The 19,734-nt window shown below is 47.7% G+C and overlaps 1 protein-coding gene across 1 annotated transcript in view; it reads right to left on the bottom strand.

Annotated features, from left to right (window-relative positions):
• The window catches only part of LOC137422593 (uncharacterized), a 34,856-nt gene that overhangs the window by 13,319 nt on the left and 1,803 nt on the right, over nucleotides 1-19,734 (bottom strand). Inside the window, exons 3-6 of the mRNA XM_068109316.2 lie at nucleotides 17,799-17,956; nucleotides 11,422-11,486; nucleotides 9,425-9,585; nucleotides 1,073-1,234 (exon numbers count right to left, since the gene is read on the bottom strand). Coding sequence (XP_067965417.1) covers nucleotides 1,073-1,234; nucleotides 9,425-9,585; nucleotides 11,422-11,486; nucleotides 17,799-17,956 — 546 coding nt within the window. The remainder of the gene's footprint in view (nucleotides 1-1,072; nucleotides 1,235-9,424; nucleotides 9,586-11,421; nucleotides 11,487-17,798; nucleotides 17,957-19,734) is intronic.

Genomic DNA, 19,734 nt, shown 5'->3' on the forward strand with positions numbered 1-19,734 from the left:
TTCATAAAAGAGTCTTTATTGAAAGTACTCAAACTGCAGCACTGAGCTGCTCCGGGCTGCGCGCCCCGTGTATATCTTGAGGCCACGCCTCTCTCTTGGGCGTGGCCGCCGTCCACTCGGTGCGCGGAATGATGTCACCACGCCAGTGGGCTTTCGTGTCCGCCACAGTATAATTTATTAAATAATGCCCACCAGCACAGTCATGATTTAAGAGACACCAACTTATTTGGGGAAAGTTCATACTGATTTATACATCATTATCTCCGCCACCAAAGGTAGATGGAGGTTATGTTTTCACCCCTGTCTGTCTATTTGTTTGTCCTTTTGTGAACAAAATATCTCAAAGTTGTGGACGGATTCGGACGAAATTTGGCAGAGAAGTAGCGTATGTGAAAAGGAGCAAATGATTAGATTTTGGTGAAGATCCGGATTCGGATCCGGCTACTAGAATTTTAAAAGTGATTCTTCACCATTGGGAGATAGGGCTAAAACGATACATAGCAGGACATCTCAAAAAGTTATAGATGGATTTGGACGAAACTTGGTGGACAGGTTGTGTGTGTGACGAGGAAGAATCAATTCAATTTTGGTGAAGATCCGGATCCGGATCCAGCTAGTAGAATTTTAAAGAGTGATTCTTCACCATTGAGTGATATGGCCAACCAGGTGGAGGTATGCTCTCTACTGAGTGCCGTTCTAATTAGTTGATGCATTTGGGGCAAAGACTTTGACACTATCCCGGTGTGTACCCCGGTTTAGAATAGGTACACCGTATCCCTGCGCATCGTAAGAGGCGACTTAGGGTTGGCGTCAGGAAGGGCATCCGGCCATAAAAACATTGCCTCAAACAGGGAACCATGATTGTCATGGGGCCCGCAAGGCTAACCCCCGCTATAGCGGGGAAAATGGCCTTAAAACGATCATTCATTCATTTATTCATTTGGGGAACATCCCATTTCCAGGTCTGTGTGGATTGTACAGAGCAATGCTTTTTATGGTATATTCGCACAAAAAGGTGGGAGGGATAATCCCCCCTCCTGAAATCCCTCACCCCCATAGCCACCCGTCAAACCTGTGGAGGTTCTTGTTAATGCAGTAGTTTTTGCAGTACTAGGAGCTCGTGAGGATGATGCCTTAGAATTTTGTGCTGTTGCTGTTCCTGATGTTCTTGCAGTGGAGGTAATGACTGGAGAGTTTGGAAGTGTTTGAGAAGTTCTTGCTAATGCGGTTCCATCTGAAAATACATCAAATTGAATATACTGTATTCCAAAAACAAAGAAAAAATGAAAATGATTTCTTTTCAGAAGAACATGTTTAACAAACCAATTATCACCCAGTTACCAGAGCATCTTCTTTTTCTTCCTCTTCCTCTACTCTTTCCATTATAAGGGGTGAGGTCCAACGGTACTAATATTCTTCCTTGCCTTGATCATGTTACTCCTCCATTTCCCTCTGTTGCCATCCAACACTCTCCATTCTCCAACCACTCTCACCTTATTGATATCCCTCCTCACACAATCTTTACATCTCAACCGTGGTCTACCTCGTTTCCCCCTACCTTTCTCCGGCAACTTATAAGCTCTCTTTGCCATTCTCTCTTCCCCCATCTAAACCAAGTGTCCAGCCTTCTGCAGTCGGCTTCTAAGTTATCCACCTTCTTCACTCCCAAAATCCTCCTGATGCAGTTGTTCTCACAGACATGTAGCCTCCTGTTGTTGTCTCTCTGTCAGTAACGTGTTTTGTCAATATATCACTGGTCTTTCTCCTGTGGTGTGCTTGAGGCCTTAAGATAGAATACATAAGATCTTCCATCCATATGAAAGAAACCCCAGGGAACATATTGTATTTATTGTAAATAACCCTGTATAAGGTGAATCCACAATTGCCTTCCTGTTCTTCCCCTCCCCGCTTTTAAATACACATTATTGAACCCACTGGATCTCCTTGAGTTATTCAGACCATTATGATCGCCGACTCAGACAACTCAGTTGACTTTGGATTATTTTAGAGGATATGTGGGTTTTGGGCACTGAACGTTCATTGTTCAAATTCACCACCTCTCCGGCAAAACCAACGCTCGAGATTCAATTTGACTTTGTTCCCATCCCAGCAATGAGAGGTGCTCAGCATGCCGCCCAAATGATGATGGGCATTCTAAATTGTGCTAGGTAGAGGAGTGAATAGGCCGCTAATCCGGCCAGGAGCGTCTTGGCCATTTTGCTCAAATGACCACCATAACATTGGTGTTTTCCAAGCATGCATGGAGTAAATGTTTCAAAAGAAGACTTTGTTTATTGTATCCAATCATAAAGATGTATCCAGTTTGAATAAAACCATCAAGAAATCCTGCGGACATTTTACAGGTAATACCTGTTGAAGCTCCAGTTGTAGATGTATCATTACTTCCTGTAGAGGTCACTGTTGATGCTGCTGTGGATTGAGCTGATGACAGCACTGTGGTTTCTGCACTAGTGGAAGTGGTTGTGCTTGTTATTTCAGTACCTGTGGACGTTACTATGAAAGTAGTAGTTGTGGCAGTACTGAGGGCTGTTGATGAAGATGCCTCAGAACATTGTACTGTTGTTGTGGCGATGTTCCTGCAGTAGAAACAATGACAGGACCAACATGAATTCCTGTAGATGGATCACTTTTTACAGTAGAGCAAACTGTTGATGCTGCTGTATGTTTAGAAACAACAAGAGCACTGTTGTTGCTGCACTGATTGAAGTAATTGAGCGTCAGTGAACAGCAATATTTAAGTCTTTCCACAGATTCTCAATGGAATTCAAATCTGGGCTTCGGCTGGGCCACTCAAAGACTTTCACATTCTTGTTTTGAAGCCTTTCCAGTGTTGCTTCGTCTGTATGCATGGGGTCATTGTCCTGTTGGAACATAAATCTTCACCGCAGTCTAAGGTCTTTTGCACTCTGCAGCAGATTCTCGTCAAGGATTTGCCTGTATTTGGCTCCATTCATTGTTCCCTCCATCGTTACAAGTCTCCCAGTCTCTGCCTCGGAAAAGCATCCCCCTAGCATGATGCTGCCACCACAATGCTTCACGGTAGGGATGGTGTTTGAGGGGTGATGAGCTGTGCTCAGTTTCTGCCAAACGAAGCGCTTTGCATTCAGGCCAAAGAGTTCAATTTTCATCTCATCAGACCACAGAATCATTTGCCTCATGCTCTCAGTCTTTCACCTGCCTTTTTGCAACCTCAAGGTTTCCTGTCATGTGCCTTTTTCTCAGGAGCGGCTTCCATCTGGCCACTCTCCCATAAAGCCTAGCTCTGTGAAGTGCTGCAGAGACTGTTGTCCTTCCAGCAGATTCTCCCAACTCAGCCAATGAACTCTGTAGTTCTGTCAGAATGGTCATTGGGTTCTTGGTCACATCTCTGACCAAGGTCCTTCTTGCCCGGTTGCTCAATTTGGTTCAACGGCCAGCTCTAGGTAGAGTCTGTTTAGCTCCACATCCTTTCCATTTCCTAACGGCAGAGTTTGCTGTGCTCTTGGAAACTTTCAACACTATATAAATAGTTTTATACCCTTCCCCAGATCTATGCCTTTTCACAATTCTACCTCGGAATTCTACGACCAGTTCCTTGGATTTCATGGTAGAGTTTCTATTCTGACATGCACTGTCAACTGTGGGACCTTATATTGAAAGGTGTGTTTCTTTCTGAATCATGTCCAATCAATTGAATTGGCCACAGGTGGACTCCAATGAAGTTGTAGAGACATCTCAAGGATGATCAAAGAAAATGGGATGCACCTGAGCTCAATTTGGAGTCTCATAGCAAAGGGGCTGAATAATTATTGACTGTAAGAAATTTCATCTTTTAATTTTTAATTGTTTTTTTTATTCTAAAAGAAACAATTTCACTTTGACATTATGGGGTACTATGTGTAGATCAGTGACAAAAAAAATGTCAATGCAATGTATTTTTAATTCAGGCTGTAACTAAAATGTGAAAAAGTCAAAGAGTGTGAATACTTTCTGAAGGCACTGTAGATCCCTTTGAAATTGGTTCTGAATGCTTACTTTCTGTGAATGACAAGATACAAACTGATTCCCAGCCTTCAACACAACCCATTCCAGTGTGGCATGAATACAACTCTCAAGTACACCTGATAGAGTAAAGAGAACGACTGATTGACCACATTCGCACCTTGCCCATTGTCAACAGTGCAGCACATGAGTGGCCTACACGAGTAACATTGCTATCAAACTTGTACCAGGTCAATGCCATCACATGTCCGGACAACCCTGGTCCTGCCATGGTTACATTTGGCATGAATCTTTACAAGAGGGCACTGAAGCTTGAGTATCTTGTACAAACGGTACAAGGGAATGTGGTGGCTCTTGCCTGGTGATTTTCACACCAGCTTGTGTGCAATCAGCTGCTTAGGAAAGACTGTTGAGCATAGTCGTCAAGATTAAGCCTGGGTAACCTCTGATGTATAGCTGTGTAACAGTCCATCAGATAATATCTGGAAGTCACTATACCCATGCGCATTGAAGGATATAAAAACATGTATTGAAGGATATAAAAAACATGTGTATTGAAGGATATAAATAAAACATGTGTATTAAAAAAAAAAAAAGTGTATTGAAGGATATAAAAAACATATGTCTTGAAGGACGATCTTGAAGGACGATCTTGAAGGCACATCCTGCTCTGCCGCTCTATCTCACCCTCTCTCTGTTCTTTTCACCCTCTCTTTTGCTCAAGGTCATCTGCCATCTGCTTGGAAATCAGCCAACATCACCGCTTTGCACAAAAAGGTGCAAAAACAGATCCTAGCAACTACAGACCAATCAGCCTTCTCCCAATTATCAGCAAAATCATGGAATCCATCATTGCTTCGGATATGAAATCTTTCCTCTTCTCCAATGGCTTGATCTATGATCATCAATTTGGTTTCAGACCAGGTCACTCTACTCTGGACATGCTGCTTCTGCTGTCTCAACAATGAATGGAGGTCGTCAATGCCAAACAGGAAATTAGAGCTGTCTCCCTCGACATATCACGTGCCTTCGATACGGTCTGGCACCCCGCTCTGCTCACCAAACTCTCCTCCTTTGGTATCCATGGAAATCTCCACGCATGGCTGGCGGACTTCCTCTCTTGTCGTAGTCAACGTGTGGCCCTGAATGGGTTTCTCTCATCTCCTCTTCCTGTTCAGGCTGGAGTTCCCCAAGGCAGTGTTCTGGGCCCTGTGCTTTTTCTGGTCTTCATCAAAGATCTCTCTGACTCTCTTGAAAATCCTCTCTATCTCTTTGCTGATGACTCCACTCTCTGCCGCTCTATTCCTCATCCCTCAGATCGGCAGTCTGCAGCCTCCTCACTCTCTGCAGACCTGGACAAAATCACAGACTGGGCAAACAAGTGGAACATGTCTTTCAATCCTGACAAATCTCACACTCTTACGATGTCTCTCCGAAAAGATCGACTGGACAACCCTCCCATCTACTTTCTGAATAATCCTCTCCAAGAAGTTCTGTCACTCAAGCTTTTGGGTCTCACTATCTGCCATGATCTTTCCTGGGAAAACCACATTTCCAAGCTGGCCTCCAAAGCCAGTCGCCGACTGGGCATCCTCCATCGTGCGAAGTCCTTCCTTGGCACACCTGAGCTCCTCACCACATACAAGGCTTTCATCCGCAGCTCAATGGAATACTGCTCTCCCCTCTGGGCTGGTGCTCCTGCCTCACACCTAGCTCGTCTTCACGCTGTTGAAACCAAAGCGTTCAGAATCATTGGAATCTCCCGCGATGACGCTATCTCCGAGGGCCTTTCACTTACTCACCGCAGGCAGGTTGGTGGTCTTTCCATCTTCTACCGACTCCTCACCGGCCTTGCTCCCCCAGCTCTCTCTGGGCTCTGTCCCCCAAATATTCCTGCAGGTCGCACAAGATCTGCCTGCAACCCTCTTATGGTTAAACTGCCAAAATCAAGACTCTCTGCTCACCTTCACTCCTTCATTCCTCTTTTCTCCCACCTCTGGAACAAACTCCCTCACTCTCTTCAATCCCACTCCTCCCTCCAAGTCTTTAAAACGGCTGTTCACCACCATCTCTTATCTTCCCCATTCCAAAACCTTGATCTTTTCTACCCCCGCTAATTTCGCCCCAAATCCACTTTTTTGAGGTGACCTTTGTCTTCTTTCCTGGAAGTCCTTGGTGTCCTTGCGTTTTATACCTATCCTGCCTCCCCCCAGGCCCTCTGCCTCCCACACATCTCCCGATGTCCCTGCCCTCAAATGTTGTGTTTGTGTGCTTCCTCCCCTTCTCTCCCCATCTTGTCGACCGCTCCCACTTTTATGTGCTTTGTTTACTTGTTTGTTTGATTTGTTTGTTTGATAAATGTTAGCTCTTTCACGAGCCTCGACTCCGGATACAAAAAAGAAAAAGAAAAAAAAAAAGGATATAAAAAACGTGTATTGAAGGATATTAAAAAAACATGTGTATTGAAGGATATAAAAAACATGTGTATTGTTTTATCTTGTTATATTATTATTTATTGTTTTATATTATTATATCCCCATCCCCTCCAGCTTTGTCAATGCCTCCCTTCCTGCTCTCTCTCCACTTATCACTGCAACAATAAACTCCTCCCTGTCTACAGGCATCGTCCCACCATCCCTCAAAATTGCTGCTGTTACCCCCATTCTGAAAAAACCTGGACTCAACCCTGACACCCTAAACAACTTCAGACCCATCTCCAACCTACCCTTTCTGTCAAAGGTTTTGGAACGCGCTGTAGCCACTCAACTCAAACATCACCTCTCTGCCAATAACCTGTATGAAACATTCCAATCCGGATTCCGCTCCAACCACAGAACTGAAACTGCTCTCCTCAAAATCACCAACGACCTTCTCCTCTCCTCTGACGCTGGCAGCCTCAACATTCTCATCCTCCTCGACCTCAGCGCCGCCTTTGACACCATCAATCACACCATCCTCCTCACCCGACTTGAAACCACCTTTAACATTACCGGCACTGCCCTCGCTTGGATCAAATCATACCTCTCTGACAGACGCCAGTTCATCTCCATCAATAACTGCAAATCCCCCACTGCTCCCCTCCCCCAAGGTGTCCCCCAAGGTTCAGTTCTTGGCCCCCTCCTCTTCATCCTGTACCTGTCCCCCCTTGGTCACTTAATCCGCCGTCATGGTCTCCAATTCCACTGCTTCGCTGATGACATCCAGCTTTTCATCTCCACCAAGTCCATCTCCACCGCCACCCACTCTATCCTGACAAACTGCATCACTGAAATAAAATCCTGGCTTCAAATCAACTTCCTCAAACTTAACTATGATAAATCTGAAATAATCATCATTGGCCCAAAAACGCTCACCAAATCCACCCATAACTTTGCCCTCAACATCGACGGTTTCCCAGTATCCACCTCCCCTCACATCCGGAATCTTGGCATCATCTTTGACCAAACCCTCTCCTTCGACAAATACACTAAACAGATCACAAAGACAGCCTTCTTTCACCTGAAAAACATCGCCCGTCTCCGTCCATCCCTCTCCTCCACGGCTGCAGAAACCCTCATCCACGCCTTCATCACCTCCCGTCTGGACTACTGCAACAGCCTCCTCTTTGGTTCACCCTCAATAATCATCAATAAACTCCAATACATTCAGAACTCCGCTGCCTGTCTACTCACCCATTCCCGGACCCGTGACCACATCACCCCCGTCCTTTACAAGCTTCACTGGCTCCCCATCCCCCAGAGAATCCAGAACAAAATCCTCCTCTTGACCTACAAAGCCCTCCATAACCTGGCCCCATCCTACCTGACTGACCTCCTCTCCAGACACACTCTCACCCGCAACCTCCGCTCTGCTGGTACCAACCTCCTGACCCCCCCCCCCCCACCCCCATCCGGACCAAATTCAGATCCTGGGGGGACAGGGCTTTCTCCATCGCTGCTCCCACCCTCTGGAACTCACTACCTCACACCATCAGAGACTCCTCCTCACTCACCACATTCAAAACATCACTCACGACCCACCTGTTCAACACTGCATTCAACATTTAACCCACAGCATTTAACTCCTGACTATCTCTTCTCCTTCCTTTTGCTTTGATTATTTACCTGTTGATTTTTGTCTTTTTGCACTTGTTTTTTTGTACTCTGTCAAAGCGTCTTTGGGCTTCTTGAAAAGCGCTATATAAAATAAATGTATTATTATTATTATTATTATTGAAGGATATAAAAAATATGTGTATTGAAGGATATAAAAAAACATGTGTATTGAATGAAAAATGAACGATCGGTTTAAAGCCATTTTCCCCGCTGGAGCGGGGGTTAGCCTTGCGGGTCCCATGACAATCATGGTTCCCTGTTTTGAGGCAATAAAGGATATAAAACACATGTGTATTGAAGGAGATAAAAACATGTGTATTGAAGGATATAAAAAACGTGTATTGAAGGAGATAAAAACATGTGTATTGAAGGATATAAAAAACGTGTATTGAAGGAGATAAAAACATGTGTATTGAAGGAGATAAAAAACGTGTATTGAAGGAGATAAAAACATGTGTATTGAAGGATATAAAAAACGTGTATTGAAGGAGATGAAAACATGTGTATTGAAGGAGATAAAAAAACGTGTATTGAAGGAGATAAAAACATGTGTATTGAAGGATATAAAAAACGTGTATTGAAGGAGATAAAAACATGTGTATTGAAGGATATAAAAAACGTGTATTGAAGGAGATAAAAACATGTGTATTGAAGGAGATAAAAAACGTGTATTGAAGGAGATAAAAACATGTGTATTGAAGGATATAAAAAACGTGTATTGAAGGAGATGAAAACATGTGTATTGAAGGAGATAAAAAAACGTGTATTGAAGGAGATAAAAACATGTGTATTGAAGGATATAAAAAACGTGTATTGAAGGAGATAAAAACATGTGTATTGAAGGATATAAAAAACGTGTATTGAAGGAGATAAAAACATGTGTATTGAAGGATATAAAAAACGTGTATTGAAGGAGATAAAAACATGTGTATTGAAGGAGATAAAAAACGTGTATTGAAGGAGATAAAAACATGTGTATTGAAGGATATAAAAAACGTGTATTGAAGGAGATAAAAACATGTGTATTGAAGGAGATAAAAAAACGTGTATTGAAGGAGATAAAAACATGTGTATTGAAGGATATAAAAAACATGTGTATTGAAGGATATAAAAAACGTGTATTGAAGGAGATAAAAACATGTGCATCGAAGGAGATAAAAAAAACGTGCATGAAGGGTATAAAAAAAATCTGTGTGTTGAAGGATAAAAACACGTCAGCGTTTTTGTTTGATTGCGGGCCTGTCATTGCGTACAATTTATTGAGCAAGCAACGTATTCTTCAATTAAAAACATTATCTATAATGCTTCAAAATATGATGAATACTTACTCTGTATTTGCACACTGTCCGAAGCGATTTTAAGATTGGTATTCAGAAAGTTTATTTCTGCCCCATTCCGCAAGTTGAAGATATATAAAGAGAGATGCTCAGCAGTCAGTGGGTCCCTGGTTTTGAAGGTACTTTCACTTTTGACAACAACAGATCCATTCCTGAAAAAATATCAAAATTACAATGAAGATTAATGAATACTGTACTTTAATTCCTATTCTAAACACGTAAATTGAAAGTTTGGGGAAATTAAATTTACCTTTTTCCTGTGTAATAGAAAATAAAAATACTTTTATTCCAAGGTAATTTTAAAATGTATCCATATATTGTGAAATCAATACAAATTGTTTCAAAACATTTTAGAGCTAATCTCTTTCTATTTCCTATTTTTATTTTTTTATGTTCAGGGTTATTCAATTGTACTCCATCGAGGACGCAAACTCAAATGTCTTCAGGTTTTATAATTTCAGGTTTCAGCTTTCAAATTGTTCAAGAAACAAGATACTCGATATATTCAAAGAACTACAAATGATTATTATTTTTCAACACAAAAATTGTGTAACTTGGACATGGTTGTTTTCACTAATTTACATGTAGTTATATGTGTTGAAAAGTGATGCCTCCTATTGTTTTTCTCTAAAACGGTTCAAGATATTCAAATGAAACAAAGTGCAGTCCCCACATTAGTTCGTCCCACCACTGGGTGCGAAGTTTCATGATTCTGACACTAGATGTCTCAGTGATATGTTACTCAAGGTGGCAAAGGGGCAGCACGGCAAATATTTTATGCTTAATAAAAGCGTTTTGACACAAAATCTTCTCCTGGACACGTTTTGCACGTTTTCTGTTCCAAATCATCTTCCTATAATTCACCAAATGTCTGTCCGTCTGTCTGTTCCCAGGTACCGCAAAAACGGCTGAACCGATCGCAACTAAATTTGTCGCAACTAATTTCGCAACTGATCGCAAACTGATCTGATCGCAACTGAACTGATCGCAAACTGAACTGAACTGAAACTGAAACTGAAACTGAACAAACTGAACTGAAACGCAACTGAACTGAACTGATCGCAAACTGAACTGATCGCAACTGATCGCAACTGATCGCAACTAATTTACATGTAGTTATATGTGTTGAAAAGTGATGCCTCCTATTGTTTTTCTCTAAAACGGTTCAAGATATTCAAATGAAACAAAGTGCAGTCCCCACATTAGTTCGTCCCACCACTGGGTGCGAAGTTTCATGATTCTGACACTAGATGTCTCAGTGATATGTTACTCAAGGTGGCAAAGGGGCAGCACGGCAAATATTTTATGCTTAATAAAAGCGTTTTGACACAAAATCTTCTCCTGGACACGTTTTGCACGTTTTCTGTTCCAAATCATCTTCCTATAATTCACCAAATGTCTGTCCGTCTGTCTGTTCCCAGGTACCGCAAAAACGGCTCAACCGATCGCAACTAAATTTTTGGTGGGTAATCCTGGGACCCTTTGGAGTAAAATAGGCGATATTGTTTTTCCAATTTTCCCGTTTTTCCAAACACGATGGAATAATATTTACCGATATGAACAGTGATGCGGCTTTTATTGAAATTCTACAAATATTGTTTAGATTTTGATGATTTGCGTGTGATGTGATTTAACGGATGTTTATATGAATCGTTTAAAATAAAAAAAAGCCTTCAATTTCTGATATTTTGCCTTTTCATTTGGGCCTCCCAATTGAAGCCCCGCCCATAGGGCGGGTACCGTTGCTGGTTATTCTAATGGAGAAACCCGTGTTTCACCAAATAATGTATACTTTAGCTTGTACTAAGCAAAATAACACATATTCCACAAGGAACCTTGTTCATGCAAAAACAGAACATATTAAATGAACCTCATAAAGGGAAAAATAAATGTGAATATCACATCCGTGTCAGACACAGATGTTTAATAAAACACAGGATTCAAAGGCAATACAGCATTCCAAAAGATTGTTCATAGATTCTCCTTACACGAATGAGTTAACTTTGTATGCGATGAACGTTGATGGATAAGTAATCTTGAGCACAGTATTCATCTGAAAAGGAAACAGGACCAAAGTTAAAATCATTTCTCTGGTTTAAAACAAGAAGTGTTATTAAGTTTAATCCCCCAGCCCGTCCTCCTTTCATGACTCAACTCCCACCCATAAAATAATGTAAATCGCTTTATTTGATGTGTTTGAATGTATGAGAGACACTCACACTAACATGAGACAGCCGGCTAAACGTTCCATTCAAATTAACAGTCGTTCTGCACTATCGAGACGAGAATGATCAGTATCCTTCATCGAGATCCAAATGCAATTTTTTTTTAAGATTCCAGACTAATGTAGGGTAAGGTTCTACGTCACAATAAAAACTAACCCCAACACACACAATTAATTGGTACACCAATCAAAAGCTAGAAGCTGAATTTTTTTTTTTAGATAAAAAAGCTCGAAGGTCAAGGCTGCATAAAATAATCAATTTTTATTTTGTGTTTTTTAAAAACTGTTTTCGTTATTTTGAGCATAAGGAAGAAGAGGAAGACGTCTGCATACAAACGGACGTGGACAGTCTTTCCATTTCAGATGCTCTCTAGTCACCTGTGCAACCGAAGGTGGACGGGGTTGTGTTTTAATCCCTATTTGGTTGCCTGTCTGTTTGCTTGTTTGTCTGTGAGCAGGATATCTCAAAACCTTATGGACGGGTTCAGAGTAAACTTGGTGGACAGGTTGGCTGTTGGACAAGGACGAATTTACTAGATTTTTGTGAAGATCCAGATCCGGATACTAGAATTCTTAGGTGATTCTTCACCATTGAGAGACAGGGACAAAATGACATCGAGCATGATATCTCAAACAGTTATAGACAGATTAGGACGAGACTTGGTGGACAGGTTGGGTGTTGGACAAGGACGAATTTATTCAATTTCGGCGAAGATCCAGATCCGGATCCAGACTAGAATTTTTAAGTGATTCTTCACCATTGAGAGTTAAGGCAAAAAATGATAAAATATAGCATGATATATCTCAAAACGTTGTAGTGTAGCGGTTACCGCTGGATGCACACAATCGCCTTGCACCGGCCAGAACACGGCCAGACGCGCCTCTCCCGGGCATGCCCGGACTCACTGTTCCCGGGCACGCCCGAACCTCCCGGGCACGCCCGGTCTCGTCTTTCCCAGGCATGCCCGCTATCGCCTTTCCAGGGCTCGCCCAGAGCGTCGGGGCATGCCCGCTATCGCCTTTCCAGGGCTCGCCCAGAGCGCCCGGGCACGCCCAGCCTCGACTTGCCAGGCCGCAGCCAAACACGCCCGGGCAGGTCCAGACTCGCCTTTCCAAGGCTCGCCCTTGACACCCGTGCATGCCCGGTATAGCTTTTGCCGGGCAAACTTCCCGACATAAATGTGTATATATATTGCTGCCCGATAAACGGGCTTGTCAGAATACCTGAGCTGTTTTGTTTTAATAAAGCAACTCGGACGAATTCCGTCTTTGGTCGCGTCAATTCTTACGACTCGCGTTGGAGCGCAGTTCCTTCATTGGTGACCTACCGACATGGATACGGCAATGATGCTTAAACTGCCTACCTTCTGGGAGGCTCACGCGGCTGTTTGGTTCGCTCAGGCGGACTCTCAGTTCGCCCTGCGAGGCATCACCGCGGACGACACCCGCTTCCACCATGTTGTGGCGGCGCTCGGTTCCGCCACCGCGGCCCGCGCCTTGAGCCTCCTCGAGCACCCGCCGGCTGCTGACAAATACGACGCGCTGAAGACACTCCTCCTCGACGCTTTCGCCCTCTCACCGGCAGCACGCGCACGGCGCCTGCTCGCTCTGCCCGAGCTCGGCGACACGCGCCCGTCAGAGCGCATGGACTATATGCTCTCGTTGCTCGGTGAGCACTCTCCGGATTTTCTGTTCCGCGAGCTGTTCCTTCGCCAGCTGCCTCACCCGGTACGCCTCGCCCTGGCTGGCACGTTGATCACGGATTCCCGCGCCCTCGCCAGGGAAGCCGATAAGATCTCCTCGGCGGGCCAGCACATCGGCGCGGTTACCTGGAGCCCGCCGCCGTCCGAGGCGACGCCCACGACGCCCGAGCGCCCTGCGTGGTTGGAGGCCGAACTGCCGGTGCAACTGGCGGCCACCACGCCACACCGCCTGCTTCCGACACGACGGCCGGGTCCTCCACCTGACCGTGCGTGGTGTTATTACCACGCCAGGTTCGGACACAAGGCTCGGACGTGCCGGCCCCCGTGCACTTTCGGCAGGTCGGGAAACGGCCGGGCCGGCGTTCATTCCCAGCCATGAGCGCCGGCCACTCGGGCAACTTGCTGTTTATTCGGGACAAAGCGTCTGGGCGGCGTTTCCTGTGTGACACCGGCGCCCAACTGAGCGTCATACCCGCCTCCGAGCAGGACAGGCGGGACGCCGTTTGCGGCCCCTCTTTGGTCGCTGCTAATGGCTCGGCCATACGCACTTTCGGCCCACGCGTCGTCACCCTCTGCTTCGGCAGCCAGCGTTTTCAATGGACTTTTGTGACCGCCTGCGTCCCCATGGCTTTGCTGGGCGCCGACTTCCTCTGCACGCACGGGCTGCTGGTCGACGTCAAACGTCGTCGCCTTGTCAACGCCGAGACCTTCAGCTCCCTGGCGTGCACGATGAGCAGCTCCGCGCCGACCGAACTGGCGTGCGCCCTCCCGGCAGCGAACGAGTTCGCTCGCCTGCTCGCGGAATTCCCGGCCCTCACGCGGCCGACGTTTTCGGCCGTCGCGGTGCGGCACGGGATCGAGCACCACATACCCACTACGGGCCCGCCGGTCTACGCCAGGGCCCGCCACCTAGACCCGGCCAAGCTCGCCGTGGCGAAGGCCGAGTTCGACGCGTTGGAGCACCTCGGCATCGTGCGGCGCTCCGATAGCGCGTGGGCCTCGCCACTGCACATCGTGCCAAAGCCGGGGGGTGGATGGCGCCCGTGTGGCGACTACCGCCGTCTCAACGACGCTACCACCCCCGACAGATACCCGATCCCGCATATTCAGGACTTTTCCGCCCGTTTGGCGGGACGGGTCATCTTTTCGAAAATTGACCTGATACGGGGCTACCACCAGGTACCTGTCCGGGCGGCCGACGTCCCGAAGACGGCCGTCATCACGCCGTTCGGCCTGTTCGAATTTTTGCGGATGCCGTTTGGCCTCAAGAACGCGGCCCAGGCGTTCCAGCGCTTGATGGACGGCGTGCTGCGCGACCTGCCGTTTCTTTTCGTCTATCTGCACGATATCCTCGTCGCCAGCACGTCCCGTGCCGAGCACCTCCTCCACCTCCGAACACTGTTCGGTCGCCTCAGCGAGCACGGCTTAATTGTCAACCCGGTCAAATGCCACTTCGGCGCGACGACCGTTGACTTTTTGGGCCACCGCATCACCAAGACCGGGGCCGTGCCGCTGCCGACCAAGGTCGAGGCCATCACCACGTTCCCGCGTCCCCGTTCCATCAAGGCCCTCCAAGAGTTCCTCGGCATGGTGAATTTTTATCACCGATTCGTGCCCCGCGCTGCTCAGCTCATGCGGCCCCTTTACGAGGCCCTCCGGGGCAAGCCGGCCAAGCATGACATTGTTTGGTCCGCGGCCATGGACGCGGCCTTCGCCAGCGCCAAACGGGCCCTCGCCGACGCAACGCTGCTGGCTCACCCGGTGCTCAACGCGCCCATTGCCCTCACTACGGATGCCTCCAACTACGCGGTGGGCACCGTCCATGAGCAATGGGTGGACGGGGTTTGGCAGCCACTCGCTTTTTTCAGCCGGCAACTCCGGCCGAACGAGTTAAACTACAGCACGTTCGACCGCGAGCTGCTCGGGCTATTCCTGGCCGTTCGCCATTTCCGACACCTCCTGGAGGGCCGCCCGTTCACGGCTTTCGTCGACCACAAGCCGTTGGTCTACGCAATGGCTAAAGTCACGGAGCCGTGGTCGGCCCGCCAGCAGCGCCACCTCTCCGCCGTGTCGGAGTTCACCACGGACATCCGGCACGTCGCCGGCAAAGACAACGCCGTGGCCGACTGTCTTTCTCGGGCCAGCGTGAACCTGGAGTCCACCTCGGCGTGGACTTCGCGCTCATGGGGGCCGACGAGACCACCGACGCCTCGGTGCAGGCACTCCGTGCGGCGGACACGGGCCTCCGCCTGGCCAACATTCCCTTCGCGGGCACCGTCCTGCTCTGCGACGTCTCCCAGGGCCAGCCTCGCCCCATCGTGCCCGTTTCCTGGCAGCGCCGGATCTTCGCCTCCATCCACGGCCTTTCTCACCCGGGCCGGAAAGCTTCTCAGAAGCTGGTGTCGGCGCGTTTCGTCTGGCACGGCCTTCGACGAAACATCCGCGACTGGGCCAACGCCTGCACGGCCTGCCAGCGGGTCAAGGTCCACCGCCACACCCAGGCCCTGCTGGCACCTTTCGCCGTGCCTGAACGGCGTTTCGACCACGTCCACGTGGACCTGGTGGGTCCCCTGCCCCCCTCGCGGGGGTTCACCCACCTGCTCACCATGGTGGACAGGACCACCAGGTGGCCGGAGGCTGTGCCCCTCGCCTCCACCACCACCGCCGACGTGGCGCAGGCGTTCATCGCCACCTGGGTCGCGCGCTTCGGCGCACCAGCGGACATCTCGTCCGACCGCGGCCCACAGTTCACGTCTGAGCTTTGGGGCGCGGTCGCCCTTTCGTTGGGGGTCACGCTGCACCGCACCACGGCCTACCACCCCCAAGCCAACGGGTTGTGCGAGCGGTTTCACCGCTCCATGAAGGCCGCACTCATGGCTGGCCTTCAGGACGACGGTTGGGCCGACCGGCTGCCGTGGGTCCTTTTGGGCCTTCGCACGGCCCCCAAGAAAGACCTCCAGGCGTCCGCCGCCGAGCTCGTCTACGGCCAGCCGCTCCGCGTCCCGGGCGAATTCGTGCCCGACGCTACCAGTCCTTGGTCCGCCGCTCGCCAGCGCTCGGACCTCCAGGAGGCCGCCCGACGATTTGCCCCCGTGCCGGCGTCCCGCCACGGTGGCCCCCAGGCCTACGTCCCCCCGGCGCTTCGCACAGCGGAGTACGTCTTTGTGCGTCATGACGCGCACCGGGGGCCACTCCGGCCGCCGTACGATGGGCCCTTCCGGGTCCTGCGACGGGGCGACAAGTCTTTCATCGTCGACTTCGGCGGCCGGCCGGACCGGATTTCTGTGGACCGCCTCAAACCGGCGCACATGGACGTCGACCGACCACCACGGTTGGCCCTTCCTCCGCGGCGAGGCCGCCCCCCGTCCACAGTTCCCCCCGCTCGACCACCCACCACCACGTCGGACCCCTCCCCACGACCCTCCAGGGGTCGCTTCGGCCGGGTCATCCGGACCCCCCTTAAATTGACCCTGCCGGTGCAGGTCGATTCTGGAGGGGCGTGTGTAGCGGTTACCGCTGGATGCACACAATCGCCTTGCACCGGCCAGAACACGGCCAGACGCGCCTCTCCCGGGCATACCCGGACTCACTGTTCCCGGGCACGCCCGAACCTCCCGGGCACGCCCGGTCTCGTCTTTCCCGGGCATGCCCGCTCTCGCCTTTCCAGGGCTCGCCCAGAGCGTCCGGGCATGCCCGCTATCGCCTTTTCAGGGCTCGCCCAGAGCGTCCAGGCATGCCCGCTATCGCCTTTCCAGGTCTCGCCCAGAGCGTCCGGGCATGCCCGCTATTGCCTTTCCAGGGCTCGCCCAGAGCGCCCGGGCACGCCCTGCCTCGACTTGCCAGGCCGCAGCCAAACACGCCCGGGCAGGTCCAGACTCGCCTTTCCAAGGCTCGCCCTTGACACCCGGGCATGCCCGGTATAGCTTTTGCCGGGCAAACTTCCCGACATAAATGTGTATATATATTGCTCCCCGATAAACGGGCTTGTCAGAATACCTGAGCTGTTTTGTTTCAATAAAGCAACTCGGACGAATTCCGTCTTTGGTCGCGTCAATTCTTTCGACTCGCGTTGGAGCGCAGTTCCTTCAGTAGGCGGATTATGACAAAACCTGATGGATGAGTTGAGTTGGTGACAAGACAAGCCAATTCGATTTTGGTTCAGGTTCTGATGTAGATCTGGCTCATCCGTGGAATACAAAAGGTAAACTATTTAGCCTGGCGGAGCTATACGCTCTACCAAGTGCTGTTCTAGTTCCCCCAAGGCCCCGCCATTTTGTCCCTCCACCCTGGTGTTGATGTGTTGCACTTCCCTCTCCTATTTCCACTGTTCTTTGCCTTCTGTTATTTACTGGTGCATATTCTGTGTTCTAGTTCTCCTATGAACATCGACTCTCTGTACAATTTTTTTTCACAATTACAGTACTGTACAGTATCTTACCGGGTCTTCAATTTCCTGAGCCAGTTGTAGAAAGGCAGGTGATGAGGAGTTATAAAGGTCTTCGTGGAATGCCTTATTCACAATCTTAAAGCTTATGGTGTAGACCATGTTTTTAGATGATGTTGCTGGTTGTGTTGTTGGAGGCGATGTTGATGCAGCTGAGAAAAATAAAAATACAATATATAAAGCTCATGAAGTACAAAATAAATTGTTTATCTAATATGTACAGCTCTTTCTAACCACTCATTCACTCACTCACTGACTCACTCACTCACTCACATAAATGTTTAACACCTTCTCGGTGGCGAAGATGCTGATATTTCGCATACTGACGCAACTCAGTCAATATCCCAGGAAAAGAAAATATCCCAAAGTCAAACAAAACAGTAGGAAATTTCCCATAAAATAAAATATCCGTGAATAAAAGTTTGCGCTGCACGACTTTGTCTGCCCACTGCACGTCAGGTGAACCAAGACAATGGAGCTTACACTGGAACTGTTCGCTAGGCAATGGTACCGAGCACCTCTTACGCCTCTTATTTTTAAACATTTGCCGTATATACATTAAAATGGAATCTGTGTCTGAAGGGAGTGGTTTAGTTTGTCATTTAAAATATGAAATAGGCAAAACCTAGAAACGAAAAAAACCCATTACAATTACCGTTTAGAATTACCCTTTAGAACCTATTAGAATTACCCTTTGGAATTACCATTTTGAATTCCCTTTAGAATGATCCTTTAGAATTACCCTTTAGAATATCTTAGAACTATCCTTTAAAACCATTTAGAATTACACATTGGAACTACCCTTTAGAATTACCCTTTATAACCCTTTAGAATTACCCATTGGAACTACCCTTTAGAATTTCCTATAGAATTACCCTTTAGAATTCCCTTTAGAATTGCCCTTTAGAATTCCCATTAGAATTAACCTTTGGAATTCCCTTTGGAATTACCCTTTAGAAGTCTCATTAGAATTACCCTTTAGAATTCCCTTTAGAATTACCTTTAAGAACCCTTTATAATTATCTTTTAGAATACCCATTAGAACTTCCCTTTATAATTCCCTTTATAATTACCCTTTAGAATTACCCATTTGAACTACCGTTTAGAATTCCCTATAGAACCCCCTTTCAAATTCCCTTTAGAATTACCTTTTAGAACTTATCTTCAGATTCCCTTCGAATTACCCGTTATAATTTAGTACGTATGTGTCCGGTGTCCCTCACCTAAGTCAGCGAAATGCTATTTTAGAGAGAGGGTTGACCATAAAGACCCGGACAACTTTGGTTGTTAATATTGTCCTGTCACCAGCAATTAAGCTAACCAGAACGGTCCTTAATTCCGAGGCGGATAGCCGAAATTGGCGGTTGGTCCGTCGCGCGTGGGTTGAAGGAAACAAGCACTTACCTGAACGGAAGCACAAGGGTTTAATCCGAAACCCACAATGAACAGACACGACACGACAAATAAAAAATGCCACACAATGGATTTAGTGAAGTAAATCAGGGAATAAAATAAATGCTGAGGTAAATGTAATATTTCCTACTTTGAGACGTCTCCACTCAGCCACAAATACGACACACAGGGGAAAGATAAAGAAATAAAATGTTTTCCCTTTCAATGGCCAGCACTCAGCTTTGGTCCAATATGGCTTTTAGGAGCTGGGTGGTCGTTGTAGCCGGTGTATCCACTTGCGCGGGAAGCACTCAAAAAATGGCGCCGGTGCCGCGTGTCAAAGACCCAGGCATGAAGCAAACAGCCGAGACAGGCCTCTTTTGCTCTCCACTCCATCCGAAGCCCCAAGAGCCCCACAAACCGCCGCTAAAACCTCCTCCTTGCGATCGAAATTGCCAAAGTTCCACCAGCTCCAAACAAAGCTCTCCTCACCAGCCCGCACAACAATGGCTGAACCTCCTCCTCCAGCACAAAAACC

The sequence above is a fragment of the Myxine glutinosa genome, chromosome 2 (genome assembly GCF_964187855.1).
Source record: "Myxine glutinosa chromosome 2, kmMyxGlut1.1, whole genome shotgun sequence".
NCBI lineage: Eukaryota > Metazoa > Chordata > Myxini > Myxiniformes > Myxinidae > Myxine > Myxine glutinosa.